Source organism: Talpa occidentalis, unplaced genomic scaffold, assembly GCF_014898055.3.
Source record: "Talpa occidentalis isolate TD23 unplaced genomic scaffold, MPIMG_talOcc4v2.1 talOcc4.2, whole genome shotgun sequence".
In the NCBI taxonomy this organism is placed as follows: Eukaryota; Metazoa; Chordata; class Mammalia; order Eulipotyphla; family Talpidae; genus Talpa; species Talpa occidentalis.
The window spans coordinates 133,013,193-133,036,627 of NW_023602073.1; the positions used below are offsets into that span (position 1 = coordinate 133,013,193).

The window sequence follows — 23,435 nt, forward strand, 5'->3', positions numbered from 1 at the left end:
ACTAGATAAAAATGTTGCCAATCTATATTTCAAATTACTTTCACTTAGTAAAGTGTTACTGGGCAATCCAATCTGCAAAATAACTACTGTCAGTAGTTGAGCTATATAAACTCTTTAGACTGAATTTCTGACACAAAGTCGTATTAACAAACCCTCAGCTGTTCTGCTCAACAATGTTCCATGGAAATCTAGAAGCTGTCAGCTGATGACACAGATGAGAATAAATGACTGCATAAGCCCTAAGCATATCAGAAAGTTGTGAAAACAAGATGTGTTTCTGTTTTTCTGACATTCTTTCCTTGTAAAAGAATTTTTCACCTTAGGAATTCCTTAAGTGAATACCAAAATGGCAATTAAAGAATTACAAATTTCAAGAAGGGAGTGGGGAGAAGCTGAAAATAATTTCATAGATAGAGGCTTCCTAGAACTTAAAAGGAAAATGTTATCACAGGGCAATCTAGTAAGATTTGTGATAAAATAGTGATGGGGCTAGCTGCGGCACATGGCTGAGTTACAGACTCCATGAGTGTGGGAACATGTGACCCTTGTGGTCAAACAGTCCTTTCCAGGAACAGAGCCTAGTCCATTGGAGATGCTAAGACAAACAAATATAAAATTTCCAATTAAAAATAAGACCTTATTATGCTATTAAATACAAACATAAACATGAATGTACTTTCCACATTCATTCATAATGAATTGTTAACCTATTCTAAGAACAAAGATTAAATAATTTGAACCACAAACCTCATATTTTATTGACATGCAAATGCTGACAGACTTCTTCACCAGCAAAATCATGTTTTAATAAATATTAAAAGCAGCCTTGCAGGCAGAGGAAGAATGATACCAGAGGGTAACACAGATCTAAACAAAGAAATTAAAAGCAATGGAAATAGTAAATAAAAGGGTAAATTATACATTTTTTCTAATTACTTAACTTCTTTAAACAATAACTGAATATTTAAACAAATATAACAATGTAGAGTTAATAACCTATATAAGGGGCCTCCCCGGTGGCGCAGCGGTTGAGCGCTGGGTTGCGAAGCTGCCCGCAGCCTCTGCAGCGCCGGTTCGATCCCCGGCTGCTCCCCGGCCACCAGAGGAGGGTCCCGCATGGCGCGCAGACCTCTCCTGCCGCCCGCTGCTCCCCTCAGCAGTGTACTTCAGTCCTTCTGCCTGTTCTGCTCCCCGCTCTGGCTCTGGTGAATTCTCTCACCCTCCCGCGCTTCTGACTGTACCCAGTGCTTGTATGCATGTATGTATAAATCAATCAATCAATAAAAATAAATAAATTTAAAAAAAATAACCTATATAACCATATGTATATGACACCAATAGCATGAAGACTGAGAGCAAGGAAACAGAAACATACTAGTATAATTTAGTATGAAGGTGTAAAAGTCAATTATGGTGATTTGAGGATGTGTGCTATAAGCCCAAAAGCAACTATACAAATAACAAAACCAAGAGCAATAGCTAATGAGACAATAATGGGGGTAAAATAAAATCATAGAAATAATACTTGATTAAACCCTAAAATGGCAAAAAAAAAAAAAAAGAAAAAAATGGAAGAACAGATGAAACAAATGGGAATAAATAGCAAGATAAAACAGAAGTATTAATCTCATTAAAGTAATGATCCAAATATACCCCAAAATAGGCAGAGATGATCAAGTTCAATTTTAAAAAAAAGCAAACCAAGAACCAGCTCTATGCAGCCTACAAAAGAATACTTTAAATATTACTAGCAAAAAAGTTATTTTATAATGATAAAGAGATTAATTACCAAGAGGTAATGATCATGCCATTATAACTGTTTATGTTCGCAATGTTAGGGGGAAATGATGTCCTGAGCTAATCCCATACAGGCTTTGTGGACCCCACCCCCACTCCAGACTAAAGCCAACAAGACATTGGGAAAGACAAATCCCCTCACCACCAAAGGGAGGTGGCTGGGACCTGAGGGTGGAGTTGGGCAGCCAGGTTGGATATAAAAACCAAACACGTGGGCCTTGGGGGGCTCGCTATCCCTCGCCTCCTGGCTTCACGGCTCCTGGCTGGCGGCCAGCTCTCAGAGTGCCATTTTGGGATTCCAGATCGGCAGATCGGGTAGGAGTCATTTAAAACTTTGTCTCCCACTTTTCTCCCTGAGCTGTACATTTCCTCATTTCCCCTTCCCTTGTAAATAAACCTTTTATTAACCTTTCGCGTGTGCCTGCAGTAGAGCATTGATAAGTCCTTTTAAGCATATGGGTGAGGACCCACAGTCAGGCACCCCGTTTTGTATCGGGGTTGCTCTACAACAGTAATAACAGAATTTCAAAATACATGAAAGAAATACTTATAGAACTGCATTGATAGATAAACCCACAATTATAGTCAGAGATCTCTATGTGCTTCTCTCAATAATTGGTGATACCAGTAGACAGAAAATCAAGAAGGATATATAATAATGAATAGCACTATCAATTTGTTCTGACATGTATAGAATACTTCACCCAACAGCAACAGAAAACAAAATTTTCTCAATTACACATGGGATATTTACTAAAATAGACCATATTCTTGGCTACAAAAAAAAAACTTTCAATAAATTGAAATGAGTTCAAATTATAAAAAGTATGTTTTCTGACCACAATAGAATTAAATTAGATATCAAAAACAAAAGATCTCTGGAAGATTCTCAAATATTTAGAAACAAAATAACACACTTCTGCAGAACCCATGGGTCAGAGAAAAAAACAAGGGGATATTGCAAAGCATTTTTAACTGAATGAAATTTAAAAGACAACTGAGGGAGAATTTATAACATATCTTAGAAAACAGACATAATCACTGCTTCAGCCACCACCTTTAAATATTACAAAAAGACAAGTAAATCAAAACCAGAATAATCAGAAGGAAATAATTAAGATTAGAAAGGAATTAAAAGAAATAGAAAACATAAGAACAATAGAAAAAATCAATATACAAAAAATTGTTTTGGCCCTTAAGTTTTATTCAAGAATTCATATAAAATATTTCAGATAGGGCCTCCCCGGTGGCGCAGCGGTTGAGCGCTGGGTTGCGAAGCTGCCTGCAGCCTCTGCAGCCGGTTCGATCCCCGGCTGCTCCCCGGCCACCGGAGGAGGGTCCCACATGGCGCGCAGACCTCTCCTGCCGCCCGCTGCTCCCCTCAGCAGTGTACTTCGGTCCCTCTGCCTGCTCTGCTCCCCGCTCTGGCTCTGGTGAATTCTCTCACCCTCCCACGCTTCTGACTGTACCCAGTGCATGTATAAACCAAACAAACAAACAAATAATAAATAAATAAATAAGACATGCCTCTAGAAAAAAAAAAAAAAATATTTCAGATAAATGAGCTTTAATCCTCAACTTCTTCCTCTTCTTGAGCTGTTAATTTAGAAGTCATGCAATTTGTAATTGTTATTAGCAACTACTTGCAACTGATCTTGTAGATTACACTTCCTCAAATATTTTTTGGTGAGCTTTCAAGTACATTTTGGAAAAGGCACCTCAGAAGTTACAGGAATTTTGCTCTTGCTCTGTTCAATGGTTATAACCCTTCCACAGAGATCCTTATCTTCCCATTCACTCTGATTCTCTCCTAAAGAAACTGCTCAAAATTGGCAGCATCCATGACTCCTCTCCCCAGCGGGAGTGCAGTCAAGAGGGAACTTAATAAATGCTTTTTTTTTCTTGTCACAAGATTTTCATGGCACCCTAGTAGCAGTGAAGGTAAAAGGGCTCAATTGTATTTCTCTCTATATTTCTATTTATGTATTGGCAATGAGCAATTGGATATTAAATTTTTAAAAACTGAGTTTAGGGCCTCCCTGGTGGCGCAGCGGATGAGCGCTGGGCTGAGAAGCTGCCCGCAGCCTCTGCAGCGCCGGTATGATCCCTGGCCACCGGCGAGGGTCCCACAAGGCATGGAGACCTCACCTGCCGCCCGCTGCTCCCCTCAGCCGTGTACTTTGGTCCTTCTGCCTGTTCTGCTCCCTGCTCTGGCTCTGGTGAATTCTCTCACCCTCCCGTGCTTCTGACTGTACCCAGTGCTTGCATAAATAAATAAATAAATCTAAAAAAAATATTAAAAACTGAATTTATAATAGCATCAAAAACAAAATACTTTGGGATATATCTGACCAAATATATATAAAGATCTCTAACTAAAATCTACAAAACTTCTGAAAGAAGTTAAAGAAAACCTAAATAAATGGAGTGATGCCTTGCCACAGGTCAGAGCATTCAGTATTGTCGTCAATTCTTCCTAAACTGATATATGGATTCAGTGCAACTCCAATCAAAATCACAGCGGGTGATACATGCTGCAACATGGATTAACCCTGAAAATTATACACTAAGTGAAAGAAGACAGATACCAAAGGGTATATAGGTGTGATTTCATTTCTATGAAGTGTTCATCAGAAGCAAATCCACAAAAACAGAAAATAGGTAAGGGGTAACTAAGATCTAGTGGGAGGGCAATGAGGAATGAGAGATGGAAATAATATGGAACTAAGTAGTGATGAAGGTTGCACAACTTTGTGAATATACTAAAAATAACTAAAGTAAACACTTAGAATGACTAAAATGTGAGTTTTTATGATGTGAATTTTATCACCATTAAAAAAAAAAAATCTACCTAAGAAAATTCCAGTAGGCATTTTTTGTAGTAATTGACAAATTGATTCTAAAATGTTTATGGAAATAGAAAGGACCTGATTTAGCCAAAGCAACTTTGAAACAGGAGAACAAAGTTGGAGAACTAACGCTATTTGATTTTAACACTTACTATAAAGGTATAGTATTCAATAGTGTGGCACTGAAGAAAGATAGATAAATCAACAGAACAGTGTATAGAAACAGGCCCACATAAAAGATAACTGATATTGAACAAAAGTGCAGAGGCAATTCAGTGGAGAAAGCATAGCCATTTCCAAAGGGTTAAGTCTCAGCATTATGAAGCTATTGGCAGCCTTTGCAGCACAGGTTCAATCCCCAGCCATGGAGCTAACCTACATGGCGCAGCAGCCCTCTTCTGTCTCGCCTGCTGCTCCCCTCAGCAGTGTATTTCAGTGGATCCACCTGTTCTGCTCCCCATTCTATCTCTGGTGAATCCTCTCACCCTCACCCTCCCACCCCCACACCTCTGGCCTACACCCCAGCTCTTGGATGCATAAATAAATAAATCTTTAAAAAAATAAATAAAATGTTATAAAGCATAGTCATTTCAAAAAATGGTGCTGCAATAATCAGATATCCCTATAACAAATAATAATAATTAAAAATTTTCATCCATACCATGTACCATACATGAAAGTTAACTCAAAACTTATCATTAACCTAAATGTGAAACCTTAACCTATGGACCTTCTAGAATATAATACAAGACAAAATCTTGCAATCCTGAGTTAGGAAAGATTTTAGATAAAACACCAAAAACACGGTCATAAAAGAAAAAAATACTAATCAAAATGTAAAGCTTCAGCAATTTAAAGGATTTTGTTAAAAGAATTAAAAATTAAGCCATGAATTGGGAGAAAATACTTTCAAAATATATATCTAATAGTGGACTTGTATCAGAATATATTGACCTTTCAAAGAAAGAAGTGGCCCTATAGTAAAAGAGAAGCAAACTGAGTCCTGGTATCCAGTACTGGTTACCCTGATGTTTAGCTATACTGGAGCCCTCCCTATAGTTTGTTACATGAATCAATGTTACCCTTTTTGAATAATCTGGTTCAAGTAAGTTTTCTATGACTTGCAACCCAAAATACATCTTTAATATGAGTCATTTAGAGAAATGGCAGTATGAGAGGTGTTGAGGAATGTAAGAATGCCTTTCTACAAGAGTAACTGTTAAGATTTGGTGCTATTATAAGGACCTAATGACACATGATTATACAATTGGCTGGGTTTATTTTTTACTGAATATTAAAATTTTTAAAGCATACATACATAGTTCGACTCAAAAAAATCAACTGCTGGATAGATCTAGCCTAGAGAATCTCTGGGATAAGTATAAGAATATAAACCACAGTTTCATTGCATTCAATAACAAACAAATACAAAATGAATTTATCCACTAGACGATGAATAATTAAAGAATCCACTGCAGATCCATATTGCAGACTATTTGGTAGCAATTTAAAAGAACGAGATAAATCCATTTGCATTGACATAAAAAAGAGCTCTATCCAAGAGGCTGTTATATGAAACAAGCCAATTGTATTCATTATTTAAACATTTTAAAATAAAACATATTAAACATGCAGGTACAACATTTCATTTGGTCCCTGCCAAGTGAAAATGGCTGTGTACACACTTTTAGGGTCAATATATTAGGGGCCGATGCATATAACCACCAATAATAAAATGACTAGACAGCACTTAGGTTTCTTTTTTTTTTATTATTTCAATTGGTATAGAATGTAAAAAATGTTTCATAACTATGAATAGACTATGTCACTTTTTAGATTTGTGCATTCTCATTGTTTAGATTTCCTAATTTAGTTGCAAAATCTGTTATATCAGCTTGATAGGAAACATTAGAAATGTTCTGAAAATCAAGGCAAAAAGAAGTTATTGAATGTGGAAGGGGGCAGGTAGGGAGTGGGAGGTGGGACTCAGAATCTAAGGAGACAGGAAATAATCATGTCTCAGGAAGAACAAGAATCTAGGGTATTGACAATAGCTGAGGCATCACTTTTTCCTGGAAGTCAGAATCTTGAACAAATGGAAGAAGATCAGAAAAGTTTTGGCAAGCCCAAAATCTTTGTTATGACCTCTTGGATACTGAACATTCTCTGTTCAGTTCCTGAGAATTTGGAAGTTTTGAAGACTTTGTGAGTTTACATTTCAACTGCTTTACTTACTAACACACATTCCAACTGCTTTTACTTTTACTTACTAACCATGTGAATCTGAGCAAATTATTTAACCATAACCACCTTCATCTGTAAATATGGACATAAAATTATACTTAGTGCCTAGAGTTTTTGAGAGGATTAAGTTATATAATGCATCTAAAATTACTGGCATAGAGTATTATTAATTCAACATTGGATATTATTCCTAAAAGACATCAAAATATCAAAATGCTAATTATTCATAGTATTGGATAAATGAAGGGATCTTCTCTCATCCTTTACAAAGTTTCTCTGAGAGTATTTTATTCTAATTGTAAAAAACTTATTTAAGCTGAGTCAGAATAATCTGATGCAAGAATTATAGTAGGATCTGCCACTCAAATTAGATATTTTAATGATCAATCAATAGTTTTATGTCTTTAGAAGAATATAAGAACTATGCTGTGAAATTTTACCCATGTAAATTAACAAAAAAAATTTGCCTCCAAAGGAAAAGATAGTAAAGTTCTTTAATTGGAACAGTCTTAGTTCAGTAGACTCAAGTAAATTTCAAAAGTGTGTATTTCATTGCTTGTCTCTCCTCTTCCCCCACCCCCCATTCATTATTCATGATGGTTCTGTCTTGGTCTTGAACAAATAAACACCAGAATATTTAAAAGTACTGAACTGTCTGTCCTGGCAAGAATTATAACCCCAATGACTAACCCCAAAAGGTCACAAGATGTTTCCCTTCATTTTGTCATTTGCTTTTAGATAGGCTGCTCTCAAAATACAAGCTATAATAAGTAGCTATTTAGAGACAAGACAGCCCAAATCTATCATTTAAAAGAGGAAATAAGTGGTAAGAACACTGCATCCTTAAACTAGAACTTCTGAGCTGAAAACTTTTTGTTTAAAATAATTCCACATGACAAGGGATCAGTAGGAGAAAAACCCCCAATCGGTGGTGGCAGATACTGTAAGCTGATTCCCTTCCCACCCATCTCTGCATCTGCACAGTGTGTGGACTAGAAAGTGGGATTCTTGCTTTCCTAGATTCAGTGGATGGAAGTAGAGTGGCCGTGTGATCTGGTTCTAGAAAATACATTGTAAACAGCAGTCTCAGCTGAGGTTTTTAGAAAAACTTTTTTTTAAAGACTGAGCTGACATCTCCCTTTACACTTTGCCACTCCTCCTACCTCCTTCTTCCCATGAGTATCATTGACATGATGCTTGACATGAAGTCCTCTTTAAACCATGAAAATGACAGCCATGTGAAGACATTCCTGGGCCCAGCTCTGGAAACTTGCCCTTTCCTCACATACCTTTTGTTTGAGGCAAACAAATCCTTTACTTTTTAAATGCTCTTTTTTGGATTTTCAGTTGTTTCAAACACATTTACAACTGATAATATTAACACATCAGGGAAAACAGATTTTTCTCTGACATTAGAAATTAATTTTTCCAGAAACTATAAAGGACCTAAGAAAAGAGATGTTTTATCAAATTGCACTAAAAATCCTGAGAAGCTTGATGGGCATGATGCACAGCATGGATTTTGCTTTGCTGTGTTTGTCACTAGAATCAACTTAATGAAAACAACTAAACAGTTTTTTGACTTTCATTTTCATGGAGAATGAATATGTAACTTAAAGAGAATATGAATGGAGGGCCTCCCTGGTGGTGCAAGGGGTTAAGCACAGCACTGTGCAGCTATCTGCAGCTTCTGCAGCATGAGTTCAGTCCCCATTCAGGATGCTGACCCACATGATGCAGCAGATCTCTCCTGTCTTGCCACTGTTCCCCTCAGCAGTGTATCCTGTTCTGCTCCCCACTCTGTCGCTGGTGAGTCCTCTCAACCCCCACACCTCTGGCCTGTGCCCCAGTTCTCCTATACCTAAATAGATACATATTTTTTAAAAAGAGAGAGAGAATATGAATGGGATTTTGACATGTGGATATATAAGTCAGTCTCCTCAGATCTCTCTCCCAAAAGAAGGTAAAAACATTTTTCACTACTAAGCCAAAACATCGCAACGTAACAACTACAGAAATGTTTTTCATTCTGGGAGTATGATGGGATTGGGGAGGGTAGATAAAGTAAATAAATACCAGCAACTTTCACAACCATGTACAATTATTGGAGCTTGACCAATCCCCTCTCCAGACCCCTAACCATGAAATGATGTCAATTTTGGACACAGCTCTTGGTTTTTCCTAATTTTTATAATCAAGTGACATCATTGGACATTAGATAGAGAAAATTCCCTACTATCTAACTTTCATCTATCTCCTCAATAGGAAAAAGACTTTTGAGCTACAAGCAAAGTTTACCTGCCTTGGAAGTATACCTATGGGTATATACCTGAAAGTCTCTGTAGACCTAACAGATCAGAGTTCTCATTCCCCTGTAAGTAAGTTAGTGATTGGCCATGACTTGCAAAATTTAGGGCATATGTTTCCAGAGCAAGCTGAGGTGGGAAGAGGAGGAAGAAATGGAAGGAAAAAGCCTTCATTTGAGCCAGAACTGCTGTGCTTTAGGCACTTCTACTTAAGGGGCTTTGGAATGAGTTTTCATCTGTAGCAAGTTTATATTGAAGCAATACAAGATTAAGGGATAGCCTAATGCCAGTTACAAATACAAATATATTACTTGGAAGAGGTAACATTACACCATCTGGCATCTCCATAAACATTAAAATTTAGCTTACTTAGTAAATTAGAACAGTGGAGCCGTCTGGAGCTATTCATTTGACTCTTGGGTTGTTACATCTTCAATTGAATTAAATAAAGATTAGTGCAAACCCATGAGTTTGTATTTATATCCTAACAAGTATTTAATCACTCAATCATTCAATCATTTCAATATGGGCAAGTTCACTTCTCTGGCCTGTTGTAACGGAGCTACCACCTCCACCAGGTATTTGTTCTCAAGAACATGTTTGAAGCACCTACCAGCACATGTCCCAAAGCAAGGGAATGACAATATGATTGTTTTTTCCAAATTCTACAGTTAGCTCTTTCAAAGACTTCTGGACTTCATTTAACTCTTATTGCTATTCTTAGAACAACTATTTCAGGGACAATATTTTTTTCTTTCCAAATCTGAACCCTTACCCATTTTTTATTGCGGTACTGCCTAATAATATCATAAGGGTCTCTGGGATGATATGACACTGAACTCTTTCAAGGGAAATGCACATTTGTTATTCCTATGACCAGAGTTTCTGTCTGATGTTTATCTCCTATTCTATGAATTTGGCCAGACAAAGTAGAAACCACAAGTATGTTTCCCCCTTAGGCCCAGAGAAGAGCCAGACTCTTTTCTCATAAGCTCTGAGAATGAAGTCATGGACCAAGAAGAAAGCAAGCCCTTTTAAAGTTCTGCAGGGGGAGAGGGAAGAAGACTCAGCAGGGGAGAAAGAGTGTGTTGATGCCTTTGTTCTTCCAGAATGGCGACCTCACTCTATTCCTCACTCTTTACTGCCTCCTTTAATGCTGCCCAGAACATGGTGCTAGAGCGGGAGCATGCATTAACAAGGCCTGTGGTTAACATGCATTTTCAAGGCCTGCTCTAGTCTCAGTCCCCTCAGAACCACTGGGGGCCAAGTTCATCCTTCACTCCTAGGAAATCTTGCAGTGCTTTACTATTCTAATCTATAAACTCCCATTTGGCAACTTTTATTTTAATGCAAATAGCTTTTCTCCTAATGAATATCATAAATACTGTGAGGGCAGATTGTAGACAATAGCACTTACTAAATGTTTACAATTGATCAAAAAAAGGACACTTTTTCCGGGAAAAGTATTGAGCTAACTCCTGCCTGGTTTATAAGACATTTGAAATTAATTTATCTCTTATAAATCAAGAAATGTCAAAAAATAATGACTGGGATTTCACCAGATTAGGAAAGCCGGTTTATAACCAAGAGCAAAATAAGATGCCACCAGACAAGGAAGTGGTTTAGAGGTTAGGTATAAGGTTAGCACTGCAGACACTGCAGGGACAACCACAAGGAGAAATTCCAGTCAGGAGTATTACAAATACACCTCCATGAAAGGGAGGCACATTCCCTTCCCGCCCCCAATTCACATACAGTCGCCTTGGATTACAAATCTCAGTATATCAAAACCAGATTTTTTTTTTTTTTTCAGTTCTGTAACTTTATTTGATAATCAGTGGTTAGTTATCATTCACATTGACTGGAAGATATGGAATGCCTCACGAATTGACATGTTATCCTTGTGCAGGGGCCATGATAATTTTCTCTGCATCATTCCACTTACAGTATATGTGCTGCCAAAGCGAGCACTCAGACTAGGTTTTCTAAGTGGGAGTTACTGGAAACTAGGGGCAGGGCTGTGTGGCCAGGTGGACCTATAAAACATGGATGCAGGCTGTGCTTCTGTGGACTGATTTGCATCTCAGTACTTGGGGGAGACATAAGCATGAGAGACATGTAGAGACACTTGGAAGAGATACTCAGAAGAGATATGTGGGTGAGAGACACGTGGGGAGGCTGCTCCTGGTCCTTGGTAGAGACAGTGGCATCCATTATCTTGACTTCCTGTTGGACTCTTTGGTATGTTTTGAGTCTCTCTTTTTGTCCCAGCTCTCTGGGACCTGCTTAATCCCTTTCTTAAGGTTCCTTGCCAGAAAGTACCTAGGCAAACTTTTGGGCCTCAGTGGCCCCCCTTTAGGCCGAACCAGCTTGACTGGGAATTTGCCCATGAGGGGATGGATAATTTTTGGAGACTTACTGAGAAGCTACTATTTGAAATCCTTTCTTCTCTCTATGCACACCAAAGATTCATAAAAAATCTTTCACACTAAGAGTCTGCTTCTTTTGCCTTTGTGCAGTGGATAGCTGAAGCCCTTTTAAAGCATGTATCCCTTAGCAGTTTAGGCTCCCTGGGTACCCCTCAGCCACATGCTAACAGGATTCAGCATATTGTTGTGACTCAAAGTAAATCATTTTATACCCCTCTGGATTCTTCTAGCTTGGCAAATAGTCCAACAATTATCAGATTGATAAGAGAAAAAGACAAAAAGAAGTCTCGTAATAGCATATATACCTTCTATATACATGAGGGAAATCCAGCATGACTGAGTAACTTGCACACATGGCTTCAAATGACGTCTTAAACAGTTTAGTTAGGGCAGGTCGTCTTTGGGAGACAGAAAAGGAGGGTCCGTAAGGGAGTCTGGTGCAGGGGGAGGCACAAAAGACAAAAAACATGCAGATTTAAGTTCTGCCTTCTCTAATGAAAAGAGATAAGATTAAATCTTCCCCAGAGAGTCCTTTACAGACAAATTTACATATAAATACCAGAAACAACCTGTATCCAGTCTTCAGAGTCACTCCCATAAAATTGAACTTTGCCTAAAAGACATTTTGGGGTAGCAGATTTTTAATCCCCTACAGCGTTAACTCACATCTGAGACTGAGGACTGATTAGTGGGTAGATCCACATTTGAACCACTCTTCCCTGTGTCATGTGGTGCTGGGGAATACCCACTGCAGGACTTTAGACCACTGTGATTTGTCTATTGCAAAATATGTACATACTTGTTTATCTTTAAACAAAATTTGGTTTTACTGCACTGCAATTATTGAACACAGCATGCAATGGAGTTCACGCCAGTTGACTACACCATCAAATGGACAGTTTTCTTGGGTTTGGGTTCCTGCCAAAGGACATGATTTTTAAGTAAAAAAAAAAAAAACAAACAAAAAAACCCACAAAACTCTTACAAACTTTCTGAGCCTACTTTTGTCTTTTCTGAAATGAGAGTATTTCTCATCTAACCAGTCTTTGCATCTACATTACCGTACAGAACATAGAGTAGACGCTTCATGAATATTAGTTTCCTTCCTTTCTTTATGCCATAAGTATATCTGGCAAGATGATTATAACTTGAGACATTAGTGCATGTTTAAGCTATAGTAAATGTTTCCTGTAAGAAAGTAAAGGAAATAGCCCAAGGTTTCAGAATCACTGAAGCCCAAAAAAGCATTTAGTTAAATTAGTCTTGTTCTTCTCCTAAGCAGATGATTTATTATAAAATCAAAGTGTCTTTCATTTGTTATTTTTATGATATGTTCAATTCTTATAAAATCAGTTCTAGCAATTAATTTTTTTTCTTTAAGAAGAAAATAATCTTTCAAGCAGTATTTATTTTTTTTACTTCTTCATGCATTGTGATCCTTTTATATCTATATCATATCATATTTATATCATATAATTTTAAGTTTAAAAGATTTAAAAAATAATTTTATTTTTTAATGATTTATTTTTTATGCATACAAGAACTGGGGTACAGGCCAGAGGTGGGGAGGGGGTGAGAGGATTCACCAAAGACAGAGTGGGGAGCAGAACAGGCAGATCTACTGAAATACCCTGCTGAGGGGAGCAGTGGGCAAGACCGGAGGGCTCTGCGGTGCCATGTGGGTTAGCTCCCTGCCCTGGGATCTAACTTGTGCTGCAGTGGCTGCGTATTGCTTCATAGTGCTGAGAATTAACTCTTTGCACCACCAGAGAGGCCCCTGAAAAGTAATTTTAAATGATATTTTCACTGGCCTATATTTATAACCTTGAAAATGAGTAGATTTGGCTTATATTGGTGCTTATTTCTGACTATCCATTTCTAACTATTCAAAAAAAACATTTAGATGTTCTTTTAAGGACTCAGCACATCAAATGAATCTGCAAATAAGTAATTTTTAAAAGACAGCTGAGAAAAACAGCAACCAGCAATTTGTATTACTCTGGAAAAGAGCAAGTGCAAACATCTCTTTTCTATTGGTGTGATTAATAGACACTAATGAAGTTGGAGGATATTGATCACATATACACCATTATATTAAAAAAAGAACCTATCAACTGAAACCTACAGTATTGCAAACTAATGTTGCCTCAATTTAAAAAAATGTCCACTCAGGTAGAAGTTACTAGCTGTTGATCATTAGTGATCATTAGTAAAGAGTGAAACAATGTGCTTCAATCAACAAATATTTATTAATCACGTATTACATGCCAAGCACTATATATTATATACCTCTAGGTCCTACTGGCTGTGAATGAGATTAATTCATTCATTCTCACTAGTTACACTGATTTGGATATACAGTCAAGTGATAGAATCATACACATTTTCATTTTTTACTGCACTAAAACAGAAAATTAAAGTGTGTTATATTTAAAAATATTTTATCACAAAAATAAACCAACAAAGAAGCCAAAAGTTTGAACCAAAATAGAAAGTCAGATGTAATAGCTACTGGATTTATTGCCAGTAAGTTACTTGGAAACTATTTTCTTCCTTCAGAATTCAAACTAGCTATAGAAAGCCCTCTTACTCCCATAGGGCATATTAGCAATAGATACTGAGATCAGCAGTTGGAGGAGCAGAGACAGAGCTTATGCAAAGTGAAGCCATATGTGCTAGAGCGGATTATTTTTCACAAGTCATCTATTACTTAGCCACATACACCTACAACACACTAGGCTGGATGGGTGCATTCCCCCACCCTATCAATGTTGCTTATAACTAGCTCTGGTCAATGGGATGCAACAAGAAGGACTTAAATGTCCTTGCATTCCTTGATTGCTATGAAGAGAGCTTGTGCCAGCTAGCAGCTGTCTCTTCAGTCTGGACCTAAGAGTGAAATACACGGGTAGTCAATCCTATATTTGACCTAAAGCCAAGAGCCAAGTCAAGCCAAGCAGGATCCTAATGCAGAGCCACACTAAGCAACCAAAACTAAGAATGCCTCACATTATAAGCCACAATGTTTTTGAGATCATTTTGCAGGATTTTGGGTGCAAAAGGTGGCTAACATACCATCCCTGGTTAAAGGAAGTAAGAGCACAAGTACAGTTTATAGCATTCCAACTAAAAAACAGTAAGAAAACTTTATGCAATTAGAGACAAAAAGACTTACAAATTATGCAGTTAATTTAAAATCCCTAACACAATAACCCCACCCCAGGGAAGGGAATTATGGGATACAAATAGAGTTAGTGGCAGGTGCAAAAACATGACTACAAACAAATGAAGCAGATCTAGACCTCACAGCCTGGCTTGGTTATTGAGAGTTGGCAGTCCCAGTGCAAATTGATCCAATTACCACAGTTGAATTCATCTCCTGTTAAAAACATGGAGCTTCTCTTTTTTCGTTTGCAGTTGAACCATATTTTCACAGATCAAAGACTTTTACTTAAGTAATTTAATAAAATGAGACTAATTTGATATCAATATAGTTTGAAAGGCAAGCACAATGATGTTCTTCGTTTTAGTTACTAAGGAAAGTACAGAGGCAGGCTTGTTATGTAAATTATGCATTTGTACCAAGACAAGGCTGAATGTTGTCACAACAAAGCTCTGTGAGTGAAGGTTTTGCAACAGTTCAAATAGAAAAAAGGGATGAAGAAATAATTCTTTACACAACACATATTTTGAGTGTGGGATACAGAACTCAAGACAACCCCACAGCATACTAGCCAATGTCATATTCATGCGAGGGAAGAACTTTAGGTTCAATAAAAACACATTTTCTATAACATTGTTGATTTGAACTTTTCAAAGGAAATCACCCTGTCTGCAGCCCTGCTGGTGACCCAGTCTAAGCAGTTCATCCAAGGGTGGCCAATCCACTGCTCAATCAATGGTCTATGACATTAAATATCCTCAGAAATGAACTGGATATTAGTTTCCTATGGCAGCCATGACAAACTATTACAAACTGGGTGACCTAAGACAATAGACTTGTATATTCCAACAGCTCTGGAGACCAGAAGTCAGAAATGAAGATGTTGGCAGGTCAGTTCCTTCTGGAGCCTCTGAGGGAAAACCACTTCCTGCCTCTCTCCTGGCTTCTAGAAGCTGACAGTCATTGGCATTGCATGGCATGTCACCACCCTCTCATTTCTGCCTCCCTCTTCACATGTCTTTTTCCTTCCAGCTTCTCTGTCTTCTTTGCTGAGTCTCTTAAGAACACTCATCATTGGGTCTCCCCTGGTGGTGCAGACGGTTGAGCACCACGCTGTGAAGCTGTCTGCAGCCTCTGCAGAGCTGGTTCAATCCCGGCTGGCTGGCGAGGGTCTCACATGGTGCAGCAGACCTCTCCTTTCGCGCCCCCTCAGCAGTGTGTCTCATTAGTCTGCCTGCTCTGTTCCCCTCTCTGTCTCTGGTGAATTCTCTCACCCTCCCGTGCATCTGGCCTGTACCCCGGTTCTTGTTAAAATAAATAAATAAATCTTTAAAAAAAAAGAACACTCATCATTGAATGTAGGACTGACTTTTACTCTAGGATGATCTCATCTCATCTCACCTTAATTAGATATGCAAAACTGCTTATTCCACATAAGGACACATTCTGAGGTTCTGAGTGGATATGAATTTTGAAAGGAGTCACTATTGCTCCTTCTACAGCTGGGTCAAGAAAATTATACTGGGCCTCCCTGGTGGCACAAGGGGTTAAGACGCAACCTATGAAGCTGTCCTCAGCCTCTGTGGCATGAGTTCGATCCCCGGCCTGCCAGGGAGCAACCCACATGGCTCAGCAGACCTTTCCTGACCGGCCCACTGCTCCCCTCAGCAGTGTACTTCGGTCAATCTGCCTGTTTCTCTTCCCCGCTGTCTGGTGAATCCTCTTATCCCCCCACACCTCTGGCCTGTACCCCAGATCTTGTATGCATAAATAAATAAATATTTTTTAAAAAAGACATTATTTAGAGAGCTAAAAGGCCAGCCAAAGACTTAGATCCAGAATATATAAGGAATTCCTATAAATCAATAAGAAAAAGAAAAATACTACAAGGAGATGAAACAAATGGTAAAATGTACATGAAAAGATGATTAATGCCATTATTCATCAAGGAAATACACATTGACACTATAATTTGATCTTATTACATTCCCACAAGAATGACTTAAGTTATGAAAAGGACTGTCAAGATGAAGTTAGTACTTGATGAAGATATGAAACTGGAATCTTTATACATTGGTGGTGGTAGCATTCAAATCAGTAAAACTAATTTGAAAAATTGCTTTGCAGATTTAACTAAAATTATGTGTGCTAGAAAATAACTAAGCTATTCTACTCCTGGAAAATTATTTATTTTATTTTATATATATATATTTTTTAAGATTTATTTATTTATATATATAAGAATTGGGGTACAGGCCAGAGTTGTGGTAGGTGAGAGGACTCACCAAAGACAGAGTGGGGAACAGAACAGGCAGATTGACTGAAATACACTGCTGAGGGGAGCAGCAGGTGAGTCAGGAAAGGTCTGCTACACCATGTGGGTAGCTTCCTGGCAGGCTGGGGATCGAACTCTTGCTGCAGTGGCTGTGGATAGCTTCATATTTTTCATCTTAACCCTTTGCACCACCAGGGAGGCCCATATTTTATTTCATATATTTTTGACATCACTTTTCATTTTGTACAATATATGTATTTTCATCTTGGTTATAGTCCCTGTAAAATTCCCACCACCCTTGTTTTGATACTACTCCCTTCTCCCCCCGTGTAGTGGGTCTCTGGTTTATAGTTGCCTGTTGATTTTGATTTTTACTTTATTATAATTAGTCTTTTTCCTGATCCCTTATTTGGGTCTTATAAATTCCTGCTATGAGTGTGAGAGACCACCCAGTATTTTTCTTTTTCTTGCATCAAGAAGATGTGGTACATATACACAATGGAATATTACTCAGCAATCAAAAAAGATAAACTCATGCCATTTGCTGCAACATGGATGGAGCTGGACGGGATCATGCTCAGTGAAATAAGCCAGAAAAAAAAAGAAAATACTCCTGGAAAATTCTACTCCCAAAAGAAATGAAAGTTTATGTCTGCCAAACGTCATATGTAAAAATGTACATAGTTGATTGATCGTAATAACACAAATTAGAAATAATCCAAATGCTTATTAATAGAATGGATAAGTGAATACTATGCAATGTTGAATAGCAATGAACAACAACAAACTACTGCTTTACACAGCAAATGACTACAAATCCCAGACATAGTAATGAGCAACAGTATAAACCATGAATGTATCCATTGGGTTGTCAGAAAAGTCATGACGCATTTTTGCTTGAAAAACAGAAAAAAATGTCATGGACTTTTCCAACAACACAATATATGAAATTAAAGAAGAAAAATGAATTTACAATGAATGAGGCCACAGAGTGAAACTCTTTTGGGAAAATGTTGCTTGGGAAGAGCCTGAGGAGCTTTCTGAAGTGCTGAAAGTAGTATGTATCTTGATTGGGCTGTATCTGTTATGGTGCACAGACATACCACACTCTAAATGTTTGTTCTTTGCTGTATATGCATATAACATATATGTACTTTTTAAAAATGTGTGGGTTATAACTTGATAAAAAGTAAATAAAAAGAGGGGAAATGAAAAATAAATAAAATTACCATTTCCTGTATCTGTAAGGACAATATATGCAAAACTCATGCCCAAGATTTAACTGTTACGGTGGCAATACTACAAACAAGTGTAGATGCACAGTCTCAAAAAGTTTTCTTTGTAAAAGTCAAGGTCTTGATAGAAAAACTTGGACCCTGACATCTAGCATAGTGATATTTGTATAGATAAATTCACTATCTTGAATCCCCAGAATGTTATTAATCTTCTGTCTGAAGAATCAGTCCTTTCACCCTTACTAGAGAGGAAAATTACACAAAGGCTAGAAGCTTTGCAAAAACCTCATCTCAGTCAGATGTCTTGCAGGATGGATGCTTTTTTCTGTTCAAGATTTGTTATCACATCTTTGTTGTCTCAGAAATATAGGGGTCAAGTGGGAAAATACATTTTCTACTTTGGGAGGAAACAGTTATACAATCAAAACAATTACAGCACCAGAATAACAAGATCTGAAGGAACGTACGTGGAAGTGTATCTTGAAAACATTCAATCAGGGTGATGATTAGGGGATAGAATATAAATCTACATGGTGGAGAACTTGTTAACATTGGGACACTCTCCTGTGACTTGGGTTTGGAATCATTCTAATACTGCTGAGATAGCGTCTCAGAGCTTGGCCATGTCCTTTCACATGTTATTTTAAGTGAGGTTGAGATGCTACCTCATTTACAGGGAACTACTTTGGCAGACTATTGATGGAGTCATAAGTCTCAGGGAGGTAAAAATGTTAATAAAGATTTATTACTTATTACATATGCTCAGAAAACCCACTATCTGATCACATTCCCTAGAAAATCCTAGAGGACATTGGCTTCAAAAAGGGAATAAAGAACACACAAGTGGGCCTCCCCGGTGGCGCAGCGGTTTAGCGCTGGGTTGAGAAGCTGCCCGCAGCCTCTGCAGCGCCGGTTCGATCCCCGGCTGCTCCCCGGCCACCGGAGGAGGGTCCCACATGGTGCGCAGACCTCTCCTGCCGCCCGCTGCTCCCCTCAGCAGTGTACTTCGGTCCTTCTGCCTGCTCTGCTCCCTGCTCTGCCTCTGGTGAATTCTCTCACCCTCCCGCGCTTCTGACTGTACCCAGTGCTTGTATAAATAAATAAATCTTAAAAAAAAAATTTAAAAAAAAAGAACACAAAAGAACTTTGCATAGGGATCTCTGAGAAACTCCATTACACATTGCCTCTATATATTAAAGAGATGCCTTGAAACCACCCTAATAATATCAATAGCGATGGGAGAATTCCAGAATGGCAGAGGCCAGGGAGTAGCATCTAACTGACAGAGTCAATATGGACATAACTACTTAAGAGACAGCAAGGCTGAAGTGGAAATCTGAGTATCTTGACCTAGAAATCTGTGGTGATAGTTACTAGATTATGATGTTCTTAGGGGTAAGGTGTATACACAATCAAAGTGCTATTTTACTTGCCTTGTAAACAAAAGAAAAAAACAAGCACTGAGAAGACTGACATCAGCTGCAAATTAAAAAAAAACTACTGAGGTCTTTCATGCAGTTTTACCCAGTTCATTGGCTAGAATTCATGATTAAAGAAGTGCAGGGGTTCCTTTGAGGACAAGCTATATAATACCTCCTAAATTATACACACTATTTCCCATTCATGATTCAGTCATTTACCATAGAAGGTGTACACTGAGGAAAAAAGTCTTCCCAAACTTTTTGATGACTGTAACATAACAGGGTCTGAAGTGAAACAAGCAAACAAAATACCATCACAGGCCACCAAAAAGGACTTACAGAGGCCACATCATAAATGTAGATCTGTGTACATTAATCCATGTTGCTGTGTGCTCCAAAATTCTTCAGTATACACTCAGAAGATAGGAAACAACCTACTCTGTGGTTAATTCTCCAGTTCTTATGTATGCAACTTGAAAGGACATAGTTATGGTTTGGCAGAAAATTCACTATCCTGACAATGTAAAAGCTAGTGGCAAAAAGAGTTGTGAAGAAATCTGAAAATACCCTCCTTCATTCTCACTGTGGTCAAAGTTCTAAGCTCTGGTACATGCATGGTATATAGCTCTTGATCTTATAAACACATTCTTTTCAATACTCAACAATAAAGAGGATCAAAAATTTTTAACTTTATCTGAAGGTAGCAGTCTATGTTACAGTCTAGATTCTTCTACATTCTTCACATTGTCTGCAAAATTCTTGACCCTCAACATTCTCAGAAAATCAAGTTGGCCCATTGTGATATCATGCTAAGTAGACCTGGGGACTGGAAAGGGACAAGTATTTTAGATGCCTCGGTAAAACCCCTATATGATGGATGATGGAAGATAAACAATAAAAAGATTCAAAGACTTGCTACTTCAATGAAACTTCCAGAGGCTCAGTAGTCTGGGATGACATGGACAGGCCACCTAAGAACGGGACAAGTTGTTGCACTTTGCCCCACAATTACTAAGAGACATAGGACTAGATGGACCTCTTATATTTAGAGCAGCATACACTGAATTGAGGAATACTGCTCTAGCCCATTTATTAAGCAATTTAGGAGGTTTTTGGGCAAGGTAGAGATGGAAACAGGATGCAGAAACAGAGACTACTATTTTTTGTTCTCTTATTGTTTGATATAGGAAAGTTTGCCTCCATTATCTTACTGTCTAAAAAAATCTTGACTTATTGTTATAATAGCTAAATTTATCCTTCCATCTAGCGGTCTTATCAAGACATTTGACTAGCCTTACACCATTCTGCATGCTACTCTATGAATGAGCTTAATAATCTGGGAACTTTCTTTTCCAATTTTTTTTTTTTTGGTGGGGGAGGCATGCTATATGCCTAAATGCATATATGAAAGTTTAATGCAGCTGTAATAATTTGGTTATTCTAATAGATTTAGCATTATGGAAATAAAGTGATGGGATTCAACCAGATATGTTCATCTTTGTTTGCTTTAAGTGCTGGATGCTTATAAGTTGATTTTTAAATGCCTAAACTCTAGTGTGACAGGGAAGACTTTGAGCCCCAAGTTTCTTTCTTAAGATGGTCAAGGAAACATTCTAGAGTCCTTATCAAGTTCAATCATTTAAAGATAGAAATAGTAAGAGGCTTCTTCTTGTAACTCAATTCTGACCCTCTTCCTTCTCTTTCAATTACAGTGTCAGGTGGACAACATTGATCATATAAATGATGTTTAATGTTCTCATTCTTTCCCACCTTCTGTTCTTTGGACTTTTATGCATCTTAATACAAATTCTACATCAAAGGAGTTAATAGTAAAGTTGCCTGGGCATTGTTAGCTGAAAAATAAATATAACTAACTCATTGCAACAAAAAATATGTTAATAGCTTTTCACGAAGATGGCACCAAAAGCAAAGAAGGAAGCCCCCGCCCCTCCCAAAGCCAAGGCCAAGGCAAAAGCTTTGAAGGCCAAGAAAGCAGTGCTGAAAGGCGTCCACAGCCATAAGATAAAGCAGATCCGCACTTCACCCACTTTTCGGAGGCCCAAGACATTGCGACTCCAAAGGCAACCCAAATATCCACGGAAGAGCGCTCCCAGGAGAAACAAGCTTGACCACTATGCCATCATCAAGTTCCCTCTTACCACTGAGTCAGCCATGAAGAAAACAGAAGACAACAACACACTTGTGTTTATTGTGGATGTCAAGGCCATCAAGCACCAGATCAAACTGGCTGTGAAGAAGCTCTATGACATTGATGTGACAAAGGTCAATACCCTGATCAGACCTGATGGAGAAAAGAAGGCCTATGTTTGACTGGCTCTTGACTATGATGCTTTGGATATTGCCATCAAAATTGGGATCATCTAAACTGACTCCAGCTGGCTAATTTTACAATTTTTCACCATAAAAAAAAAAGTTAATAAAATATAAACTAAATTCACCTCAATAGACTGTTACCTTTTCAAATATCACAATTATTGATGTTTTCAATGAAAGGAATTACTGAATGATTTTAAAGTAATCAAACCAAGACATTTAATTTGAAAATCACTAAGGATATGATATAAGGACCAAAAAAAGGACATAATTTTAAAGTATTCAACTTAAATACACACATGTAAATAAAGAGAAAATAATTTTGTGATAAATTAGCTAAAGAACAAATGGGAGCAATGATGTGGTTTGTTTCACTATAAAGTATTTTTTTTTTTACAATTTATCACCAATTTACACCAATTTACAATTTATCACCAATTACAATTTACTATTTATCACCAACCTGTAAACTCTATTATGCAATAAAATGTAATAATTTCCTTCTGCTTGTAGATTTAGCAACTCAGAGATTCATTACAGATCATAATAGGATCCAATTTGTAAAATTAATTTTAATACTGCAGGAGCTTGTCTGAATCTCTGAATTACGCTTCAAAACGTCCTAATGACAATCTTGCTCTTCTTAAAATGCTATTTTTTTTTAATTTATTTATTTATACAAGCATTGGGTACAGTCAGAAGCGCGGGAGGGTGAGAGAATTCACCAGAGCCAGAGTGGCAAGCAGAACAGGCAGTCTGACAAAGACACTGCTGAGGGGAGCAGCGGGTGCAGCAGGAGAGGTCTGCGAGCCATGTGGGACCCTCACCCGGCAGCTGGGGATCGAACCGATGCTGCAGAGGCTGCGGGCAGCTTCGCAAGCCAGCGCCCAACCGCTGAGCCACTGGGGAGGCCCTAAAATCCCATCTTACAACTTGGTGCTCAGTCTTCATCAGCCTAGATTAAAAAAAAAAAAAAACAGTAAGGGAACGTTTATACCCCAGGTGAAGTGATAACTGGAAGGGTTGGTGAAGTCTTTGTGAAGAACATACATGAATTCTTTTATACAAACTATACTCTAACTAGCATCATCTCCAGAAAAATCTCCCATTGAAAGGTGAAACATTTAATTATCTTAGATGTCTGTCAAAGACAATTTTCTTTTTTCAAACCCCACTAAATGAGTCAACTTTGTAAAACTAGAAACAACAAAATATTTCATATGAAAACACTGTCCTTTTCTTTTTCTATACTGTCTTCTTCCAGTGCCAAAATAAAACAATAACATTTATCATTATGGTTATATACCACATTTATAAGTGACACCAAGATTTAGGAAAACCAAAGTATAAGAAATGGGAGAAGGTCAAGGTTTATAAAAAAA

The 23,435-nt window shown here is 37.8% G+C and overlaps 1 protein-coding gene, 1 long non-coding RNA gene and 1 other non-coding gene across 3 annotated transcripts in view; 1 reads left to right on the forward strand and 2 right to left on the reverse strand.

Annotated features, from left to right (window-relative positions):
• Positions 1–745: 745 nt before the first annotated feature.
• The window catches only part of LOC119252921 (uncharacterized), a 36,285-nt gene continuing 13,595 nt past the window's right edge, over positions 746–23,435 (reverse strand). Inside the window, exons 2-3 of the long non-coding RNA XR_005126943.2 lie at positions 11,931–12,059; positions 746–867 (exon numbers count right to left, since the gene is read on the reverse strand). This is a non-coding gene — a long non-coding RNA (uncharacterized LOC119252921). The remainder of the gene's footprint in view (positions 868–11,930; positions 12,060–23,435) is intronic.
• Positions 11,061–11,167, reverse strand: LOC119253587 (U6 spliceosomal RNA). Its single transcript, XR_005127124.1, has one exon. It is a non-coding gene; the product is annotated as a U6 spliceosomal RNA (small nuclear RNA).
• LOC119252920 (60S ribosomal protein L23a-like) lies at positions 21,432–22,130 on the forward strand. Its single transcript, XM_037520478.2, has one exon. The coding sequence runs from the start codon at positions 21,634–21,636 to the stop codon at positions 22,048–22,050; it is 417 nt and encodes a 138-aa protein (XP_037376375.1). The 5' UTR covers positions 21,432–21,633; the 3' UTR covers positions 22,051–22,130.

Bases quoted from the DNA above. Each gene is read 5' to 3' on its own strand.
- LOC119252920 (XM_037520478.2), top strand. From the start codon at position 21,634: ATGGCACCAAAAGCAAAGAAGGAAGCCCCCGCCCCTCCCAAAGCCAAG.